Consider the following 22,440-nt stretch of genomic DNA (forward strand, 5'->3'; position numbering starts at 1 on the left):
TGATGGGAGCGGCTGAGGAACCTGGGGGGTTCAGCTGGAGAACAGGAGCTGAGGGGAGACCTTCTGATCTCTGAACTGCCTGAAAGGAGCTTGGAGCCAGGGGGGTCGGGCTCTGCTCCCCAGGAACAAGCGCCAGGAGCAGAGGAAACGGCCTCAAGTTGCGCCAGGGGAGGTTGAGGTTGGATCTGGGAACAATTTCTTCCCCAAAGGGCTGTGGGGCATTGGAACAGGCTGCCCAGGGCAGTGCTGGAGTCACCAGCCCTGGAGGGTTGGACAGACGGACATGAGGTTCTCAGGGACATGGGGTAGTGCCAGGGGTGGGTTAACGGTTGGACTTGATCTTGGAGATCTTTTCCAATCAGAACGATTCTATGATTCTAAGAAAGAGCTTACTTTATCTACAGTGCTGTCTTCAACAAGGACATGAATGGGCCAAGCTCTTCCACCATCTCTGACCTGTGAGACCTCTCCTCTGAGTTTGTACACTAATGACAATGAGACTCAGACAAAGGGACAACTTGGAGATGCTAACCCTAAGTAACCTATCGCAGCAGGCACCTAATTCCAGGGAAAGCATGTCCACATACACATCTGTCAGGTTTGGATTTTTTCCATAACATCCAAGCAAGCTTTGGATTGTAATAGAGAACAACGTTCAATTGTTGTTCATTGAGTCAACAATGACTCAAGGGGCAGAAGACCTCTTCAGCTCTCAGGGAAGCATGTAACCAGATATCTATTAAAATTTACTGCATTTCAGTCTGTCTTCAGCTGTTTACTCACCCGTTCAATGGGGATTTCTTCTGAGTGGCCTCGTTCAAAAGCTGGTGTTCTGGTTTCATAAAACACGTCCTGGGTGCGTTGGGTCCCCCAAGAACTGGACTCTTTGATCCCCCCCTCTGGCGCTGGCCTGTCAGAAAGAAAAGAGGGATTTTACTGACCTTATTGTGTTGAAGCTAAACCGCTCAGATACCCTTTGAGGTTCTACTTGTGAAACTGGCTGCAGGGTAGGCACACCTGCTGGTGAAGCTATAAGGTCCCCTGGGTTTTGCCAGGGCCACTTTCTATATAGCCTGAAGATCCCACAAGCGACAGAGAAGTTAAACCAGGCAACACGTTGTTGGTTGGTTGGTTGTTTTTCAGTAACTAAAGAAAGCAAACTTCTACAGCTTAAGTTCTGCAAAGAAAAATTGAGAATTCTGGAGTTTGGGCAAATTATGTATGCAAGACTCATTAGATGAATAGCCATGAATGGCATTGGCCCAACAAATACTGAAGTACATTCTCTGAATATACAGTGGTACAAATGGCCTTGGGTTTAACTCTTGAGTCTGGTGTCAGTTTCACCATCAGGGTCACTTGGGACACTGAAACCTCAGATGTCTATCACTAAAAGTCCACAGCACTTTTCACCCAGAGGAAAGTCACCCGAGGAAGAGCAGGAAATGGAGAATTGATTAGGAATCACTGTTACTGTAAGTGTTTGGGAAGCTTTCTGTGGAGGAATTGTTTTGTCCAACCAGATTCTGTCCTGGAAAGTCCCAAGAAGCTCTTGGTGTTACCAAGAGCCGTGAGCTTGAGGGACTTTTTTGTTCACAACGACCTTTTTACTCCAAAAAACTCACTGTATTGGTGGCTGATGTTTGCTTAGTTGTTTTGCAACGATCCCAAATTCCTCTAAGTAAACTCACACTTAAGACCAGCCACAATGGAAAGTTCTCCAGTTAAAATGTAGAGGAGACCATTAAGAAAACACGTAGCTCTGGAGAACCCAACACTACCACCACAAAGATAGCTGCCCATGAGGCACAGTGGGAAGCAAAGCCACATGGAGACATTTGGGTAGGAAACTGTCCCAGCCATGGCATGAAGGGGCTGCTGGTCTTGGTGTCACCAGCTGTGGGCTCCCACCTCCAGAGCTACTGGTCCAGCAGCGGTTGGGGTTAGTGTCTATGGCCAGTGTGTTCCCCCTTGGCGTTACAGTTTTGGTGGGGAGGTCGGGGGTACTCACAAGGCGCCCCCGTTGTTGAGCGAGGCCGAGCTCTTCTGGCGGAGGAATGCCTTGGCGTTGCTGAATGCTGCTGGCTGGGTCTGCTCCAAAGTGGCCTTCAGGGGGTGGAAGAGCGACACCGGTCCAGGCTGCCAAGCACAAGGAAAGGTTGTCAGAGACAGAGCTGTGTATGGAGAAGACAGTCTGCAGTATGTTTTCTAGTTAATAAAATGCCCATTTGTCACTTTGAAAGATCAGCCCAGCGGAAAGCACATCCCAGCCTTCCCATGGCTGGAAGAGGCTCTGAAGGACAAGTGCTGCCCTCAGCTCTGCTGCAATCCCCCTTCCCTCTAACAAGTATTCCCGCACCACCAGGGCACAGCAGGGATTTCATACACTGATGTGGCAGATTCAGCCAGCCCATTGTGTCCCTGGGTCTGCACCAGCCTCCTGTCTGCGAGACAGACAGACAGACAGCCCAAGCTGGAGATCAGCTGGATGATCATGAAATCAGTGGGTATCTGTCCTATCGGAAACCACTGGGGTTTCAATCCCAAGCCAGCTGGGTGAGAATATTTTCAAGAAATTGTAAAAATTTTCAAATCTATTAGAACCAAAATTATCTAGAATAATTCCCATTTTCTAAAGTAACTTCAACACGTTATAGCCAAACTATCACCAGCTTTCACCAATTCTTTGGTGTTCCAAAGAAATCTTTTGGTGTGTCGCAATCCCTAGGCCATTTCTGCAAACAGGACTTAGCCTACCGAATGTCACTCGACATTTTTTGGAAAACATCTTTCCAGACCTACTGAAAAAGTCAACTGCAGGATGTTTTTTTTCCTAATATCTGGGTGTTTTTGAGACAGCGTTTTCAAATCCCGCCTGGACGAGCATCCAGACTTTCTATATGAAATGTGCTGGTGACTCTCACAAGAGATGCTGCCCAAGGCTGGAGAAGAAACTACCCAAGAGGGAGGAGCAGGAAGAACCTATTTTGGCGGAGTACCTGGCACAGGCCCCCGGCAGGCTGGTGGACTTGTTCCCTGCTGTTCTTGTTCTGCTTGTAGAAGTCAAATATCATCAGTGCCGCGTAGACCTTCCCCACGGTCATCTCATCGGCTGCCAGAGGAGCGCAAAACGCAGCAGAGACGTTCGGGTGAGGAAGGGGAAAGGATCAGGAGAAGGGAAGAATAAGTCAAAAAAGCACAAGAAATAACAACAAAGAGGCATAAAAAACAAGGAGAAAGGAGAGGGGATGTTAAAATAAGGAGGCAAAACAGACACAGAGAAGTGGGGGGAAGAAAACAAACGGTTACAACAGATTTCTGCAGAGCTTTGCCTGTTGCTGCCGTCCCCATTGGAGGAGGATGGCCCATCTCTAGCTCTCAAACGTTCACAGAGACCGTGTAGAAAAAAGACAGGCAGGAAAACTCTGTGGCATTGTAAGGATTGCTGACACAAGAATTGCTAAATTAATACCAGATCCATGGCCAGCTTTTTATCAACAAAGAAGCCTTATTCCTTTTTCTTTGAATTACAGTCACCTCAGTCATAGTGGGCTAATATACATTTAAAGAGTATTTCACTTTTCCAGATGTCTTTTCTCACAGCTTTGCTACCAGCCCTTCCCTGCATGGCAGCTGAGCGAAGAGTTAAAGCAGCACATATTGAGGCATCAAGAGAGAAGGGAAAGAAAATACTTAAGCAGTCACTACCCACTGATTTGCGCCTTCTCAGCTCCCTTGTTTTTCTTCATTAACAGTGCCTTTATTGCTCTGCGCAGTTTCTCATTAATCAGAAATCCAGAGCCCTTGTCTTGGCCAATCAAGATAATAACTTCCCATTTTCTCAGCACGTTCACCCAGGACATCAAGTAACACAAAGGCCTTTAGCCCCAAAATACCTCACTTCTGATGCTGTAAGTTTTCTGAAACCTTTATTTTTCTTCTATATTTCTGGAGCCTAGATGGTAGACGTTGCTCTCCTGTCCCGTAATGCACAGGCTGGAGGCAGCCAAAGCTACAAAAAAGCTCTGAAAGAGGCCACACAGGGCATCAGTCCCTTCGTGGAGCTGGTGTTTTTTGTTTTTTGTTTTTTTTTTTTTTTTTCCTAAGTACAGGAAATCTACTGCAGCATAATGAAAGACAGGCCTAAATGTGGCCTCAGCTTCCCTGTGCCTCATGTGGCTGTGGCACGGAGGTGTGGGCTGGGAACAGGGGATCCCTAAATGCTGACCTGCACTGGGTTTCTTTGCTGCATCCTCTGTGCACTCAGATGGGACTGGGGACACAGCAGACACAGAGGGACAAACCCCCCATGGGCTTCTCGGGTGGCTGGGATGGGGTAGGTGCTTCCCCATGAACCACTTACGTTTGTGAGGAGGCACCAGCAAATCCAGAGTCTTCTGGGACAGATTGGGCCAAACCAGCGAGATCTCCTTTCTCAACTCAGCGTCACACTGGTTCTGTTTAACACCCCCTGCAGAAAGGGAGGGGAGAGAAAGGAGCACATTAAGAAGAGTGAAAACCCCTTGTCCTGTCAGCACACACCACAACTTGCACAGCAAGCACAGGGGACGCATTTCCCAACTCCCACTTCTCCAGAGCACCAAGGCGGCACCAGCTATGGGTTGTCCAGAGAGGTGGTAGATGCCCCATCCCTGGAGACATCCCAGGCCAGGCTGGACGGGGCTCTGAGCAACCTGAACTGGTGAAGATGTCCCTGCTCATGGCAGGGGTGGCACTGGGCGACCTGGGAAGGTCCCTTTGACCCAAACTATTCTGTGACTCTACATTGCAAAGGGAATTGGTGACCTCCTCCATGAACTCATCAGGACCATCATCACTTCAACCTGCTGACCCTCTGCTGTTCCTTGGGGCCTAAACTTAAGCTTAGACTTATTCTACCTGACTGCAGGTGCTGGACAGTGTCAGCAGAAAGCAGCAGCACCTCTCAGGACCTGGTCTGAGGTGCTGGACTATGAGCAATGCCATGACTGATTATAAACCCTTTCTACCAACAACTCTCACCAAAGTTTTGGCAACGAGGTGCGCTCTCCTGTATCAGCAGCAAACAACTGCTATACCCCAATATAAACCAGAAAGAGCTGAATACAGTGGTGTTATTAAAATGACCAAAGTGAGGTCTCAATACACAAGTGGAAAGTGATTAAAGTGGATGTAAGCCAACAGGGCAGCTCACAAATGAATGCACAGCACAGTAGGCAATTAAGTACTTCATCTGAATGACAGAGATTATTTTTCTAAGAGAAAAGTAATGGAAGGAGGCTCTGGGTACTCTGCTACATCATGGTTTGAACTCCCACACGGAGGCTCATTAGGGAGTGTTTATTAAGGCCCTGTCAGTCCCACTAAAGACTCAATTAAATGTAGCACCCAAAACCTATTCAAACAGAACACCTAACAACAAAATAGGTCAAAAATTCACAAGCCACAGCACATATAAACCTTAGAAAGAATCCAGCACTGTCAGCGGAGCTCTGATGTCTGGTTCCCTTCCAGTGGGCAGTTAAAAGGGTGGGGGGAGCCTTTTTCAACTGAAAAACTGTTTGGATTACCATTGCTGACAGGTAACCAGAGTCCTAAAATAATACAAACTCTCGCTGTCCTTATCTAGAGGTTTTTACTAAAATAAGAGGCTGTTCCCTAAAATTCCAGGCAGTCCTAAATTCACCCTTAGAAATGAGTATCTGATACTGGGTGTCGCTCCCCAGGGGAGTCCCAGTGACCTCAACGTTTTGTCTTCTTCCAGCAGCGCCTCCCCAAAGCATCTCAAGGGCAAAGTTTAAGCAATGTATGAGGGAGGTATCAATATAGAGAAGTTGAAGTGCTGGCCTAAAACCACTTCAAGAAAGAACAACATCCTAACCCTGCTCACCCTTCCCTCATAAGAACATTGTTACCTCCTGCAAGCTTTTAAATTGGGTACAAGGGTGCTTTGCCTGGTCATGCCTTGATTCTGTCCCCAGCCAGCCTGATTAAACAGTGTAATGACCCAGAGAAAAGGCCAGTGTATTTTATTACATTGCAATGTTTAATTGGGAAGACAAGCATATGCCTGATTAAACACTTAAACTTTATCTCATGGCAGAAAGCGGTTCATGGCACTTGGAGCCGCTGCTTTGCTGCCAGCAGACAGCAACTGGAGAGGAAGGGCTGTTGTTTTTTCCTCGTGCTGGAATAGTCTAGAAAAGAGGTATGGAAACTCCTGTTTCTGTTATACAGCACCAAGCACAGAGATTCTGTAACCAAGGCTCTCCATATCTTATTACCAGGTTGAACAGATTACAGTCACCCCAAAGGCAGAGTGATGCTCAGGACCCCTCTGTTGCCTGTCCCCAAAGCTCCCGGGTCCTTGGGTGCAGGCAGGTGACTGGCAAGCAATAGAAAAATAGGATTTCCACCTGGGGATTTCTGGGGTTTGGGGAGGACACCAAGCCAACAGCCAAGTTGGGGTTTGAGCCCAAATGTGCTGTGATACGTCACCTCCCTCTCACCTGAGGCCAGTTTGATTTCCAGGGCAGTGCGGATCAGGGCCATCAGCGTGGATGTGAAGTGGACGGTTAAATCTTCAGGTGAGATTGGCATGTTCATCCGCACCAGGCGCTGGGGAGAGAAACACGGTGGCTATGAGCGGGGATCAGGATGCTCCCCCCCATCCTCCCTTCTCCCCGCTGGAGCCCTTACAAATAGCCACATTACAAACGTGTGCGAACTTTTTGTGCGCTGAGCTAAAACACATCTTCTCCATATAAACGTCAGCTCCTTTTCAGGAGTTTTAGTGGTTAAACAACTGATGTGCCAACATTTGTACTGCAATCCTACTCGGACAGTTCTTCCAAAAGAAGTCAGTTTGAATGTTCCCACCCCATTTCACAGCCTGGTACCCTACTCCTGACAGCTTCCAATTACATCTGCAGCCTCGAGATGTGGCAGGTGCCAAAGCAGCCCGCTCAGGAGAGAGAAACCATGGAGCCACCTCTGCCATCCCTTCCTACACCAGCTTCCTTCACCTCTATTCTGCCTCTGCAACAGGAGCGACAGAAATAAATGGGACTTGGCACCATTTAAGATGATGGGGGATTTGCATCCTGCATTCAAGGATTCAGCTCCACCAAAGAAGTGACTCTTCCAGCTGTGCAGGTGGCCTTGCCAGTGAGCAGGATGTGAGGAAGGCACTGTTGGTGACAATGACAACAGGAGGCACCTGAGTGCACTGTACAACAGCTCTGCAGGCTCCAGAGTGGACCCATGATGATGTATTTTGTACACAGCCTGCTTAGAGAAACCTCCAAGACACAGTTTCCCAGAACTATGATCTGAGCTGCCTTAGGCTGATTGGATCTTGGGAACAAGTTATTCCTGGAAACGGCTGTGGGGCATTGGAACAGGCTGCCCAGAGCAGTGCTGGAGTCACCATCCCTGGAGGGTTGGACAGATGGAGATGAGGTTCTCAGGGACATGGGTTAATGCCAGGGGTGGGGTAACAGTTGGACTCAATGATCTTGAGGGTCTCTTCCAACCAAAATGATTCCACGATTCTATGATTTTGGTGCCCTGAGAGAAGACAGACTCCAGCCCTGGGATCTTCTCTGAGCCAAGGAGAAAATGTTCCCCCCAGAGGGGACATGTGGTGGGCAGAGAGAAGACACAGGGCACTGGTCCAGTGCAAAACATCTGCCTCTGAAGTGAGCCGACATTCAGAGGAGCCAAATCCTCCTTATTTATCTTATTCTTCTTCAGAACTTGTTGCATGCTGCAGGGACTCATGTAACAACCTGCCCCATCTCCTGAAGTTTGAGGCAAACCATTGTAAGCTCCAAGAGCTTTCTTAAAGCATGCCCAGAGGTCATCTTCCACATGTGACAGGCCTCAGAGATAGGGAAATCAAAGCCAAGGCTCTCCTGCCTTTATAATTCAATGACAGTATCAAATGCTGGCAACACTACAACAATATTTTCTGTTCACTTTCATCAAATGAAACAGCATTTTAATTCAGACTTTTGCCCTCAGCACACAAAAAGTTGCAACACAAGTATTATGTCAAATAGAGCCCAGTTACCACTCACAAGGTCCCACTGAATCCCAGTTCAGTGGGAGAGAGTTAAGGGATGGAGAGAGAAAGATACATGGAAGTGTAGAACAAGCAAATGAGAAATAATTCCCCAGGAGAGCTCTATCCTCACAAAAACCAGCACCAAAAAACTTCTGGTGACTGAGTCATCCTGGGTCCCTCAGCTCACTTTCTAGACCAAATTCACAAAGTACATGAATGCTGAACACAAGCCACATCACAGGTATCTGCTGCAATGCTGTATGAAGGTCCTTCCTGCAAAACTTCTTTAAAAAGACTTAGAAGGAAATTTCCCAAGGGGATACACACTTGCAATTGCACACTTGGCTCAGCAAAACCTACGCTTAAGTTCTGGGTGGGAGTGCTGCTAACAGCTGCCTCCATGGAAGAGTTTCTCCCCAAACCACATTGCTGCCTGTACTGCCTGGTCTACAGCATTTTTCCCATCCCAATATGCAAACTGGTCCAACAAGTCAACCCAGACACCTTTAAGTCATCACAATTTCCAATCTGGTAAACCATCAACTAACAGAAAATGAGATTGCTGTGTCCTTCCTTGCCTATCTCGCAGCCCCAAGCTGGGGATGGCAGCTCTACCAGTCCCATCAGGAGAGGACAGGCTTGGTCTGGCTTGGATGGGATGTCCCACTCTCTCCTTTTCATCAGGGTGACAAACTGGGATGCATCTCCCCATCTTCCCCTGGGATGGGCTGTAGGTAGCCAAGCTGAGGAGCACTTGAACTGCAGGTGGGCTGCAAGTTGCACCTACCAGGGCAGAACAGCTGCCCATTTCTTAGCAAAAAAAAGCCATAAAAGAGGTCAGAAGAGCCTTATAACCTGCTGCAGCTCAGCCCAACAAGTCTCAGCTACAATCCACCCTAGATCCCTCCAGACATCAGTAAAAACTACCTTCTTGGAAGCCCCTGACTTGAAAAAATATATTGCTTAAATGGATACCATCCCTGGACATCTTCAAAAGATGTACAGATGAAGTTCTTATGGGCAAGGGTTAGTACTAGATCTAGGTTATGGTTGGACTCAATGATCTTGAGGGTCTCTTCCAACCTAAATCATTCTACACACCACATTTCTGGGAGACCTCCCACTGAACAAGCAGCAGCTGGAAGAAAGGAATTGATTCATTTTTGATTGAAAACAGCTTTGTCAGTGCCCCATGTGGGAGGCGAGGGATGAGGTGGGACGTGCTCACACTATGTCCCCAACACTGTTGTCACCCAGAGGAGCTGAGGAGGCAGCCGGACACTGGCACAGCCACCTGGGAAAGGACTCGGCACCTCAACTTCCTGCACATTCCTGCTGTATTTTCCTAGTGCTGGAAATGCAACTAAAATGGCAAAGAAAAAGAAATCTTCATTTTCCCCTCTAATATTATAAAACAACTTTAACGTAAAAAAAAAATCTCCTGCCAATATATGCAGAGCAAGAAATTTCAATCCTTTCAAGGCTACTTTATAGTATTACCTATATTTTAATTAACTTCCATTTCATTACAACCCATTTAAAAGGAACTGGAATCCAATCGAAACTGGTAAAATTTATCAGAGTCAAATATTCTGATTGACCCAAACCTGCTAATTGAAAAATTAGTGAAGAACATCCCTAATCACGATATAAGAGAAAATCTCGATGTTTTCATACAGCATGGGCAACAACATGGTTTAAAAAACCCTCAAGCATTTGTTTAGCCTTCACACAGTTTAAAGTAAAATTAATATCTCCCCCATTTATACTGTTTCTTCTGGCTCGATTTGCACTTCAAGGCCATGCCTTAGCAGTTCCTTGTGCTTTGGAACATGATGTAAACATTTGATTAAAAAAAATAAAACCAATTTGGATAATTTTCCATCTTTCTAAACCCCAGATGGAAAACGCACGAGCCTGCCGATGCAGATGGCAGGGAACCCAACGCTTCCCTGCACCAATAAAAAGCATCACTTGGGGTGCCCTGGGACGATTCCAAATGAGGGGCATTCAGGTGAATAATAACTAAGGAGCAGGGAAATAAAGGTAAAAATCCCTCTCGAGCACTCAGACATGGCAGAAAAGGGCTCCCCGTGCTGCTCCTCTTCATCCTCCTCTTTCTCCCTTCAACTCGGTTTTCCTGGGGAGGGTTTGAGGAGAAGCACCAGCAGCAGATGGAGTCCCCGCTCCTGATTCCCAACAGCGCCGGGGGATCCCTCCTCCACCCTTGGTTTTAATTAGGCTGATTTGGAGGCATCTCCCTCCCCAGCAAGGGCCAAGGGAGCTCGTTAATGTTTCTGCAGGAAAAGGCCCCAGAGGCAGGAGCTGCAATATTGTCTCTAGAGTCTCCTAATTAACTCAGTGCAGATAACGAGGTAGTCACCAATTACAGCTGAGGTTAGTTAACACTTTTTGCTTCAGTTACTTGTGTGGTCAGGAGGGGTGCAGCTTCTAATAGCGATTCAATTGCAAATAACAAAGACATCGCTAAGGAGAAAGCAAATCTTTGTGTCAAGCAGAATTTACGTCCTTTCAGCATTTGATTTCTGCAGATATTCTGCTTCGAAACTTCTTGGACAATGTCCGAATAGACAGGGAACTTGGTGGAAAATTCATCCTGGTATCAAAAGCCGGGATAAAAGGTCTCCTGCTGGTTCCCAGCCTGACCCAGAAAGCGAGCACTGAGCAGAAATATCTGCACTGTAGATTTTATTCGCTGTTGGTCCAAACATTAGCAGGACGAGGAGCAGATGGAGCCAGGAACGCCAGGAAAACTGTCACCCTGGTGGATGTGAATTATTTAGAGCACCCCATCAGCAGCTCCTGCGCAGCCCCTGGGACAACAACTGCTCTGGGAATAATCCCCAACCGTGAATAAATCCAGGACAGTGGAGCACTGCTTGTGGGAAATGAGGCTGAGTTGGGTGAATAAATTATTTGCTATTATATGAATAATTCACCCCGACCTAGTTGTAATTATTCTACTCTTATTTAACTCTTTTGTTGCCTTCAGAGAGATTGGCCACGACCTTCCCCCTCCCTTGGCCAGCAGAGGAGCTACGTCTGTGCCCCAAAATGTGGGCTCTGGCACACACCTGGACCTGCCATCCTACCTGCAGTAGGTGCAATCTTGCTCCTTGTCCAGCAATCTCTGTGCAGAAGAGGCAGCAAGGCTGGGCAGCTATAGCAAATGGACCATTCCAACTCTTGTTTAGCCTTCAGGGACCTAATTTGGATTTTAAAATCCACACAGCAGTGATGGGCAAGGTGAGGTGCAGCCCTGCTGTGGATGGGGAGCCAGCCCAGCTCCAGGATCAGCCCCACCACATATCCAGGAATCTTGGCCACATCAGGAGGTGCTAAAGGGAGAGCCAGAGCCCTCCTGAGCCCTGCAATGAACCAGAGTGTGCAAAAACGTGCTTGACAGCACTAACAATCACAAAATTAAGTCAAGAGCCACCTCTAGCTGCCAGCATCGCCCTGCAGATCCCAGCAGGGCTTTGTCTGGAATTAGGACAGAGCTGGAGACGTGTCTGCTGGTGATGCCGACTTCTCCTGTCCCCGGAGAAGAAGGTAAAAAGATAACTCTGGAGAGCAGAGGGGAAAGGTTTGGGTTATCACCTCTCCTAGCATCATATTGTTCCTAAGAATCACACCCTCAGGCCCACTCTTGCAGATGTCTCCAAGATATCTCAACAGCATTTTACTGCCAAAAAGAGGGATTTAGCAGCATCACAGGCATCTGCTTCTGCCATTTGCTCTAAAGATACATCCAAAGCTCTGTGTGCAAAAGATGGACTGACTCCAGGTGATGGCAAAGCTGGCTGCTGCTCTATTGCTACTACTGAATAGCACATAAACCCCAGGACCCTTCACTACAAAATACAGACCACAGAGTGGAAAAACACCACCAGTCTCATCTGAAAATGGACCAGCAAACAAGATACCAAATCGAAGTCAGAGTGGTTTTCTTCCCTCTTTTCATCTGCCTAGATAAAAGTGGTTTTAAGATCAATTTCTTACCCCCTTTCCTCACCCCCCAGTGCAGGACAGAGCTCTCCCGGACCCCACACGTTCACCGCCGGGCGAGCAGCATGCAACGCGCCCCAAATGCAGAGGCTGGTCATGCTGAGCAAGGAGAAGAGTTGAGAGAGGGGAAGCAGAAAACAGCAGACAGGAAGGACAGGAGCCGAGGATGCTGCAAAGAGGGCAACTTCCAAATGAAACGACAGTGCGCACGTACTGAGAAGGCGACACAAAGACAGAGGGAAAAACACACAAAATGGAAAGGACTGGGAAAAACGTATATGGAAAGAAAAAGGGCATGGGGCAAAAGACCTTTTGCCAGACAGAACAGTGAAGTTTTAAAAAAAGTATTTGGTTCAGAGGCAGAGAGCAGAAACAGAGACAGAGCCCTGGCTGCAGGACAAGGGGTTGCTGTCCCTCTGCTCGGGCTGAGGGGGCTGCACTGTCCTCCCCAAGTGTCGCATCAACTGTGGGGGGACAGCAAGAGTGACACTGGGATGGGGGGACACCCAGCAGCTGCTGTCTGTGGGGAGATGCTCAGCACCATCTGTCCCCATGGACGTGCTGTCCCTAGCGCTGCACACACAGGGGAGGAGGGAGGGAGCACAAATGGGTCCTGTGTCCCCATGAGCATTTAGGTTTATCAGCAGCCACAGCTGGAGCGGGGGTCAGGCCAAGCTGCAGCCTTACAGCCTGGGGAAAATTCAGATCTGGTCTCAATCTGTATTTCTGTAGTTTTGGGCTTGCCGATAATGTGCAAAATGAATCTGGTCACCTACAAGCTCAGAGAAATGTGATGTTCAGCCCAGGCTGGAGCTGTTTGACTTGAACCCATCTCTACTTGTGGTTCAGCCATACACAGACACCTGTTAGAGGTCTCTTAGTAGATGGGTAAAAAATTAAAGAGGTCTTAAAAAAAAAAAATCAGGAGTCTGTATTTTAAAAATAAATCATTCATATGTGTATACGTTGTGTGGATTTGTTCTGTAAAGGAAAACGACTTAAACTAGATTCCAACTAAGTTGCAGGGAGAAGACAGACCAGGGAAGGGACATTTGCCGTGTCTCTGCCCGGGGAAATCTGCTGCAACCATCACATAGGGGCATGAAGACACCACGCTAGAAAATCAGCCAAAAGGCTTGCTTAAAATGCCTATTTTAACACATAAGCTTTTTTTTTCCCCTTTTATTTTCTTCCTTTTTTAACTGTACAAGATTTTAAAAAGTGCTTTATGTTTCTGGTCCGCAGGTGTGACCGCGGAGCAGCTCTGGCTGCCAGCACCTCCTGCCGGCCTTTCCGCAGGGACTCGGCTCCGTTTGAAGTCAGTGGAAACTCAGAGGTGCTAAAAGGAGCCACTGATTGCTTTAAAAGCATCGGGTTTCCATGCATAATTGCTATCTCCATATAAATGTTTATCTATCCACCCATCTAACCCGAGCAGCTGAGGCCTGGGAGTTGGCATTTGGAGGTGGTTGGGTTTCTCAAGCTGAGTTAGGGAATGGTGGCTACAAACTGCTCATAACCAAGATGCTCTTTTAAAGCAGCTGCCAAAGTGGCCAGAAACAAATCAAAAGGAATACAGAAAAGAGATCAAACTGACTAGCTTTGAGGATATGTTTAATTTTTATTTTAAATCCTAACAAACTGAGGACGGATCTTGTAGGAATCTGTATCTTAAGCTCTTCTTGCTTCTAAGTGCCTTACACAAAGGAAGGCCTATGTTTGGGTTTAGCTTGAGTCTCTCTGCAAAATCTTGTTTTCACATGGCCTCAGTGAAAGAACAAGCACTGTTGGAGGGGATGTTGTGATCTGGATCCACCATTGCACCAAGCACAGTGTGGTAATTCGGCTTGGTGGTGGGTGAAATGAGGCCAACAGCAAAAAAACCCAACCCTGTTGAGTTTGATGGATGCTCAATCACACCAGTGCTAAATGCTTATGAGAAACCTCTTCCCTCCAAAACTGTGAGGATGAACATTAAAAGCTTCCAAGGAATCGCCCCTGCAAATGCAAATTTCCAAGCACCAAGATGGGCTTTCCCTGGAGTCTGGGTCTGCTCCGTGATTTAACTCCGCGTCTCTCTGAGTTTCCACCGCATTCATCAGGCAGCGTCTGAAAGGCAGCAGCTGGCAGCCTTTCGGATAGAACACGTTTTTGTGGCTCAATTGCAAAGTTTTCCACAATAAACAATAAGTTTGAGTGATTTCTTCATCTTACTGTCTTAAATGTTTTCGGTTAAAATAATTTCTTTCACAAGGGTGCTTAAGGAGCCCTTCTGGTGTTGCCTCTGTTTAATAGCTTGCAACCTCCCACAGTACTGCCTACTCTAATTACTCTGATCTAATTAAGAGGCGGGGGGAAAACCAGCATACTACTGAAGGGCTAGTGAAATGGATAGTCAAAGAGCTGTAGGAAGATAAATGGAGATCATACTGGTGGGGTAATTTGCTCATTAGAACCCTCCTTCCACAAATTAGCCTGAATGGAAGCAGAATGAGAGAGGAGAGAGAGAAACACTGATAGAGATAGCAGAGACATAGTTAGAAAGACAAATTGACGTGCCATAGTTTCAAAGACCAAAAAAAGGTTATAAAAAAGAAAAGCAGAAGATCCAAAATCCAATCTGCTTGGAAAGCAGAGAAAGCACCAGAAAAGTCCAGGAGAACAACACTAAAGTCACAGAAAACCAGCGCTCGCTTCAGCCACGGCACAAAAAGCTGGTGGTTTGGCAGGAGTTTCTATAGGGGGTTGGTCTACCTTATAGGCAACGCGAGCCGGGCATTTCTTCCCAAGGCCTAGAGGTGGGGACATGTGTCTCAGCATCTCATACATGTCTGTGTAACTGATGCGCCCGCTGGGAACCAAAGGGAGGGAGGCAAAAGCAAGAGAACACAGAAATCAAACCAGACCGGGTGGGAGGGGGCAAAAAATAAAAGAGGAAGGGGAGGGGGAAAAGGGCAACACAAGGGAGCAAATGAAAACGAGGAGAGAAGAGGGGAAGCAGACAAGAAAACAGAGATCCGGTTAATCAGATTTCTCAGGAAAGCAAAAGGAAGAGGTGGGGGAAGAGGAAGGTTTCTCGGCTGCCGTTGCTGCTCCAACACCCAACGCATCCTCTAGGACATCCAGAGCTGCCCCCGGGTCCCTGCGGGGAACCACTGATGTCCCTGCTGGGGTGAGGGGTGGGGGGGGCTCGGGTTCTGCTTGCTCTTTGTGGGGGCAGAGGGACGCTGCCCCTTCTCGCCCCCCCAAACCAGTCGATGGAGGGACTGTTTCACCATGCCAGGGAGGGCTGGTAGGCAGAGTTATGGGACAGGGAGAGACGGGGCTTCAAAAAAGTATTCAGCTTTCCCGCAGTGAATAAAGAGTTGGGTTTGCAGCTCAGCCTACAGGCTGTGAGAGAAGCAAAAAGCAAGTCCTGCTGTGTTTGGGACTGCTCTGACTCCAAGCTGAGGGTGCAATTCTGCAAAACCTCAGCCAGCTTGAATCCAGGTTTAACAAAATCAGAGCCCAGCACTCGATTTGCAAGAAGGTGGTGGAAGGGGGCATCTGTTTCTCCCTTACATTTGATGAGGTCCTTCCTTCATCAAGCCAATGTCACCTGGCTGTCTCTGAGGGCAGCTGGCTGTCCTACATGTTAGAGGGAACTGGGAATTGTAGCGATTTGGGAAACAGCCCTTAGAACAGCCCATGCTGATGGCATCTACCTTCAGAGCACACTGGTGACAAAGAAAATCCTGCTCTGAAAAACAAGGGATGCAGAAACCACATAGAATTCTCCCGCTTTGCCCTTTTCTGACTACTGAAACTGGGAACATGACGGTGAGAATCTCATTCTGTTTTCCGAGTGAGCTGCCTGCTAATTATACTGTGCAAATCAGTGCTACCAGTCACCTGAGGAGACCTGAGTATACTGTGGCCTATTAGTAATTAATGTTTAACCCCTGGAAAAGCAGGACAATATTAGCATCTCCACTATACTAGGAGGGAAACTGAGACCTAAGCAGTCAAGCAAAACCCCTTTCTCCATCAGGACAGCTCCAGCAGCCACACACCAGCCCTGACACGGGTCTCAATGTGTGAAGCATTGATGCAGGAGAGGGTGGGTGGAAGAGAGAACTTACCCAGCCAAAAACATCTATTCCTGTACTTGGTAACTAATGCAGTTAAAATACCACCCAGGTTTTTATAGCCCTGAGCTAATTTAGAGGCTGCTGAGAGACACCAGTTGTAATTACAGCCAATAGCTTCTCCCTGGCCTCTCTCTTCTGCCCCTGCTCCCTGGCTACAGGTACAGGGTCTTATGCCTCCTCTGCAACACTCATTAACTCTTAATGCCCAACCAGGTGTCAAAAACACCTGGACTGGAGTGAAAGAGAAAAGCCATGGCAACTCCATGCTGCTGCTTCCCCTTGTCCCTCCTTCATCCTCTCCTTCTCCTCTCCATGCAGCAGCTGCAAGAAAACCCAGCCTGTAACTGGGACCCCACTAAGCCCAGTGCCATCCTGGGCTGATTTGTTGGCAAGATCTATCCTAATCTCCCCCCTCGGCTCCCAAGCACAGTGTACTTCTCCTGTGCCACGAGGCAGGAGGTTGCACTAGATGGCCATCATAGCTCCGGATCTCAGGTTGCTCCCCCAGCAACCTCTGGCTGCTGCACTGTGAAAAGTTCATCCCTTCATCTCTCCCATCCCACTCTGCTGCCCAGGTAACCAGAGCCCAGATCAAATCTTTCCAGCTCAGGAAAAGCTTCAAACATCGGTCATTCAACTGGAGCGGCAATCCTAAGGAGCCCAAACAAAACGGACTTGCTATTCCCTGGAAATCTTGGGCTGACATTTCTCTCCGATGTGCATATATAAAGTGCTGAGATGATGCTTGTGTTGCTCTTCCCAACACTTCCCACCTTGAGCCGGCATGATGGGAGCTGGAGGGTTCACTGTCTCATAAAGCTGCCTGTCTCCAGCCAGCTGGGGTGTGGGAGGAGACGGGGACGAGATGCACAGAGGAAAAAGGAGGCAGTCAGTCAATCATTCCTTTTTCAGGCAAGGGGTTAGTTATATTACGGTTTCTTTCCCGCACCATTTGCGTTTGCACTCGGGAGGGGTCAAAAGAAAGAAAACCAGAACTGAAAATGCTGGAGGGAGCCTCTCAAGTTCCAAACCTTGTATGCCACCCTATGCGGGCACTTCTTTCCTAAGCCCAGGGGTGGAGCAATTACACGTAACAAATTGTACATATCCTTATAATGAATCCGGCAACTGGAAAGAAAACATCAGACGTTATGACAGCAAAAACTGAGAGGAATCAGTTTTTCCCCAGGCAAATAGAAGCTGGAAGGGCCAAAGGAGCTGAAAAGCAAAGTTAGTCTGAGAGCAAGTGGGTTTGCAATGAATAAGGCACTTTAACACAGACCGAGAGAGAGAGAGAGAACTTCCAGCTGCTCAAAAAAAGCTCTATCCTTGGGTTTTCTTCTGCTAAACCTTCAGTGCCATGTGCCAGGCTTTCCAAACATGGCATCTGGTTACCTTTATCACTAACGTTTTATTCCCATCCGCCTCCAGACAGCCCCTACCCAGCAACTGCAGCCGCCCAGCAAAACCAGAGCCCCCAGCACACAAATCGCCTATTTGCTGGATTATTCCCGGGATTCAAATGAGCTGGTTAAAAAGAGCTCCAGCACCTCCGCCTTCCACTGCTCCCACCTACATAACCCCAGCAGAGCTGTACTCTGTGGCACAGACAATAAATAATTAGCTGCAAGTCCAGAAATTGCCATTTCGAGAGCTGTCCTGGCCATCGGCACCGGGAAAATCCAGCCGTCGTTACCAGGAGGTGAAATTAGGTGCCTCGAGGTAGCTTTATGGTCAATCTCATTAACTCCCAACAATATTTTCAGCTAATTTAACAGCAGGATTAGATTTCTTAATCTTTTGTAAGTAACCAAATCATGTACAAAAAGAGCTGCGCTGAACTTCAAAGTGACCTCTAAAGAAAAATGAGATGATTGAGCTTCGCTATGTTTATTTTGGTACATTATATAAAGAAGGCTGGAATATTTTGGAACGTCTCCTTCAATATTACTGCTTTTTTGGACGTGAAAAATTAAGGTCTATTCAAAGTCTTCGCAATCAACTCAAAACTATTAATTTAGAAACAGACCAAATGGAACTGTGCAAGTCTTGGCCGCAGGCCTAATCGTGGTTATAAAAACTATATTGGTTTAACTGAGTCGAGAAGTTTACTGACATTTTAGAATGGTTTTGTAAAACCAGAGTGTAGAAAACATAAATCAGCAGTTCTCTGAGCTCTCTGAGAGTCCGTGGAAGGCTTGAAAACCAACAGATAAACTGCATCGGGAGGTCATGGCAGCAAATTATGACAAACAGGCATTTTTTTTCCCCGGTTGTTTAAATCTCTCTGAGTTTTCTTCCTTTCCATCAGCACCCCTTTTATCTCAAGAAGTGATGAAAAAAGCTCTGGTTTGGAAGCACCTGCATCTCCTCCCGCCCACTGAAGGTTCCGCTGGGAGCAACTGATGGAATGGGGCAGCAGGACCAGCATTTCCAAAACCTATAGGGGGTGTGCACTGGGGAGGGGGACACAAAAGACTTAAAGCACTCACTCTATGTATTTTGAAAGGTAACAGTGGATATAAATGCAATTTTCTTCTCTTTCCTTGTTCATCCTTAAATTCAGTGTTTTCACTTGTTAACCACAGCCCTGGATCAAACCGCTGCGTGTGTCCTGGTTCTCTCGCTCTCTCTTTATCCGAGTCTGAGGCTTCTGCCAGCTCTAAATCCAACAACTTCCACATACTTACCACTCCTGAGCGTCACACATCTACTAGCTGCTTTGCTTTACTTCATTTTGAATGGTTTTCCCCACAAAACTTTACAGTAAGTTGGATTTTGTAACAGAAACAAAGATGACATTGGAAACAGCCACACATGTTATGCTTAAAATATTATCTATATAACAAAAGTATAACAACACTTGTACTCTTTGGCCATGCAGCATCTTTCATCGAGGGTGTCAAGCTATAGAAAGTGGACAAACACTAAGTCTTTCTTTCAAATTATGCGATGGTGATTATTTATCATTCCCCTATACATCCGTATACTGGGAGCTGAAATGCTAAAAGGAGACGGCTGACATGGGAAACAAAAATTAGATCGACGTTTTCTTACAATGAGTTTGAGCAACTAGAGGAACGAACAGCTGAATAAGAACTGGATCCTTTGTCTTTGGATCAAAACGGGGTGCACTGCTGGGAGCCATTCCTTAAAAGAACAAATTATTAAGCTCAGTCCATGGGCATCTATAGTGAAATACCATGTCCAGAGCTTCACAGGAGTTGAGCCCAAATGATCAAAAGATCTGTTCTGGCCTTAAAAAGTGAATGCACTTCAGATTACTTTTAAATTGTGGAAATGTTAGTCCTACTTATGCAAACCTAAGTGATTTCAGTGGGACTATTCACACACAGAAAATCCAGAACGTGCCCATGTTTTAGGATCAAGCCTTGAGCATCACGTCTTGGCTGTCCTTTGGTTCACAGTTCTGCCCCTGGTCACTTGGCTAACATCAACAGCTTCACACCAGAGCAAAACGGGAACAAGATTAGAGAAAAACAGAATTAGAATCTTAATATATGACATATTCTGTATTAACGGCTCTAGAAGTGAAAAGGTTTGGGCCCCGAGTGACTCACAAAACGTAACCTCTATGCTCAGAGTTAACAGAGCGAGCAAATCATTCTGTAAACTTAATGCTTGTGTCTCTTACAGGTGGAAAGTTCCTGAACAGATAAACATTAAAAAAGCACATGGATACTATTTTTTCCCTTGCAGGTGTGTTGCTCCTCCCACAGACGCTAATCAGAGCCAAGATTATTTTTTAAGGGGAGAAGGGGCACTCCCCAAGTTTTCGGTCTCATTGAGATTTTCTAGTGGTAAGAGATAGGACCGGATTTGAAAAAGGGAAGGAAAAAGAAAAGCTATTTACTGCCTGCCAAATACCCACAAAGGACTTGTCTGTGTTACAAAGCATGTGGTAATGAAAATCTGCTTGGAGATTACAAGCTGCTAGTCTATGTGCTGTATATTTGCAGGCTCATGGTATGGGTGGCTTTGAGCTAGTTAAAATCACACACAGTTCAGAGAGACGCAGGCATTTTGGAATAGGTTTACATTTAAAGTTAGCCTAAATCAATTTAACTGAGATTTTAAAGCGGTTTAATTGCATCCTAGCGGGGAGTTTGAGCTGCTGATTATACAAACACTTTCTGCATCTGTCCCTACTGAAGGGAAACAAAGGAGTGAAAAGACTGGAGGAGCTGGAGGCAGCTTCATTACGAGTACAGAGTAGATTCATTGCAGAGCAGCTCGTAGGGAGGAGAATGGATACGAAATCAGCAGAGCTTTAAATGAAAAAAAACAGTCTCCCATCAGGCAAATTCCAAAGCTGCAGAATATCAAGGAAATTACTGTGACCTGTATCTCGGAGCATCTAGAAATGAAAATAAGCAGGACTGTTGTGCAGTAGCTTTCTCTGGGTAACGGAGAAAAGCGATGTCCTGGTTTTGTTAAAAAACAAGTTTCTCTTTTAGTCAATTTGCCTGTCAGCTAAAGCTTCATATTAGATGCATTTTCCTGGAGAAGCAGATACATGGTTTGGTAAACATAGCAATGGAATGGGAAGTTATTGATAAGGATGGATGGACATCTCCTGAGAGGGGCAACAAGAAACAGGTAACAAAGAAACTGACCAACTGTGTATAACATTCCATTCAGGTGAATACTTCATATAAAAGCGGGAGATCATGAGGATCTCATCCTTTTTTTTCCCTTTTCCTTATGGCAAACATTAGGAGACGACCTTGCTAGTTGTCCCTGCGAACTGAGGCCTAGACAGAGACTGAATCCAGCTCCGCTTGGCTGCAGAGTCCAGTCCAGGACTTCGGCTGCCGGCTCTGGAGTTGCTGGGACTTTCAAGATTGGTTTTGTATATTTTGTATTATTTTCTCTATTCTTAATAGTAGCATCAGTAAAACATTGTTAATTTTTCCAACTCTCTTCTCTCTGTCCTTCTTTCCCTCCCGATCACCTGTCCTGAGTGGGAAGGGGGAGAGGGAGGGACAAAAGGGGGAAAGGGAGGGAGGAGAGGAGGTTAACAATACATCTGCCAGGGTTTTATTGTCACCCTGCAATCATAAACCCTCAACAAGCGATATATTGAAGTCAGCCTACAAGTGATCTCTGGTCAAAGCTATTCCCTTATTTTTGAAAAATTCCTTAAAATGCTTCAGCACTCACGTTGGCCCCAGCAGTGCCCCTTCTCCAGAGTCTGAATAACAAAAACCAGAGAGATAAAACCATAAAACCAAACACCTCACCGTCTGGCTGTGAGAAAACCATTTCCTCCTTTAGCACACTCATATTTCAGGAAAATATTATCAGAGGCTCCCTGAGAACTGAAATGCTTCCAGAGCTTGGCTTATCGCATTTTCTTCTTATTTATATTTTGCACATCTTATGTTTCAGCTGCAAGTCCAAAAGCTAAAATATGAACAAAATTCCCCTCTCCGATTTGATGCCATTACAAGGAGGCTTCCAAGAGCAAAACATCGGGTTTGATGAGAAATGTCTGTTTAAAAAAAATCACATTTTCAGCAAACCAGCCTAATGCTGAGAAACACCAGGTTGCTCCCCACTGCCTCACAGGTGGGTGAGAGCAAATGATGCAGCTGGGTCTGCAGCACCTGAGTCATCTGCAAAGCAGTGGGGCTCATCATCTCCTTCTACAGGAGAGACAGCACCTTGAAAACTGGAATTTTGATGTGTGCGTGCCCTCAGGCCTTTGCAAAGGATTTGTGAAACCATTAAGGTGCTTCTAAACTGGGAGAGAAATGCTGCATGAATGAGGTATCGCAAGGCTTGGACTCCCAGGTTACCTGAAGTGCTGCCAATGGCAAGAAATTCAGCATATTTTTGTCTCCGAACTGGGATGCAGAAACAAAAGGCAATCAAAGCTTCTGGAAATGCAAAACATCTTTTCTGCTCAGCCATTTAGCCAAGATAATTTGAAATTAACCTGTTAATTTTTGGCCATGTGTGTGGGAAGGACTGTGCATTTTGCTTTCCTGGTTTGTTTCTTTATATCTGTCTCATGTCTATATGAAGGAAACGCCGTTGTAATGACATCAGGTTTGTTCATCTCCATCGCACCGTGAGTTAAGCTGGAGCAATTATCTCCAACATTACCTCAAGCTTTGGAGTAGTTTTCCTTCTGGAGCTGGACTAACGTTAAGAACAGGCTGTTAGTGGGCACAGGAATGGTATTTA

At 46.5% G+C, this 22,440-nt stretch overlaps 1 protein-coding gene across 16 annotated transcripts in view; it reads right to left on the bottom strand.

Moving 5' to 3' along the window:
• Positions 1-22,440, bottom strand: part of CACNA1B (calcium voltage-gated channel subunit alpha1 B) — a 277,816-nt gene that overhangs the window by 14,369 nt on the left and 241,007 nt on the right. For 11 of the 16 annotated variants that reach the window (XM_065035994.1, XM_065035984.1, XM_065035990.1 and 8 more), the window contains 6 exons: positions 14,852-14,948; positions 6,510-6,618; positions 4,364-4,471; positions 3,000-3,112; positions 2,012-2,139; positions 784-910 (listed from right to left, as the gene is read on the bottom strand). In XM_065035994.1, the coding sequence (XP_064892066.1) occupies positions 784-910; positions 2,012-2,139; positions 3,000-3,112; positions 4,364-4,471; positions 6,510-6,618; positions 14,852-14,948 (682 nt within the window). Of the gene's footprint in view, positions 1-783; positions 911-2,011; positions 2,140-2,999; positions 3,113-4,363; positions 4,472-6,509; positions 6,619-14,851; positions 14,949-17,258; positions 17,356-22,440 lie in introns of all 16 variants that reach the window. The other 5 variants (XM_065035985.1, XM_065035997.1, XM_065036000.1 and 2 more) reach the window with 1 other exon arrangement.

The sequence above is a fragment of the Columba livia genome, chromosome 19, assembly GCF_036013475.1.
Source record: "Columba livia isolate bColLiv1 breed racing homer chromosome 19, bColLiv1.pat.W.v2, whole genome shotgun sequence".
NCBI classification, from domain to species: domain Eukaryota; kingdom Metazoa; phylum Chordata; class Aves; order Columbiformes; family Columbidae; genus Columba; species Columba livia.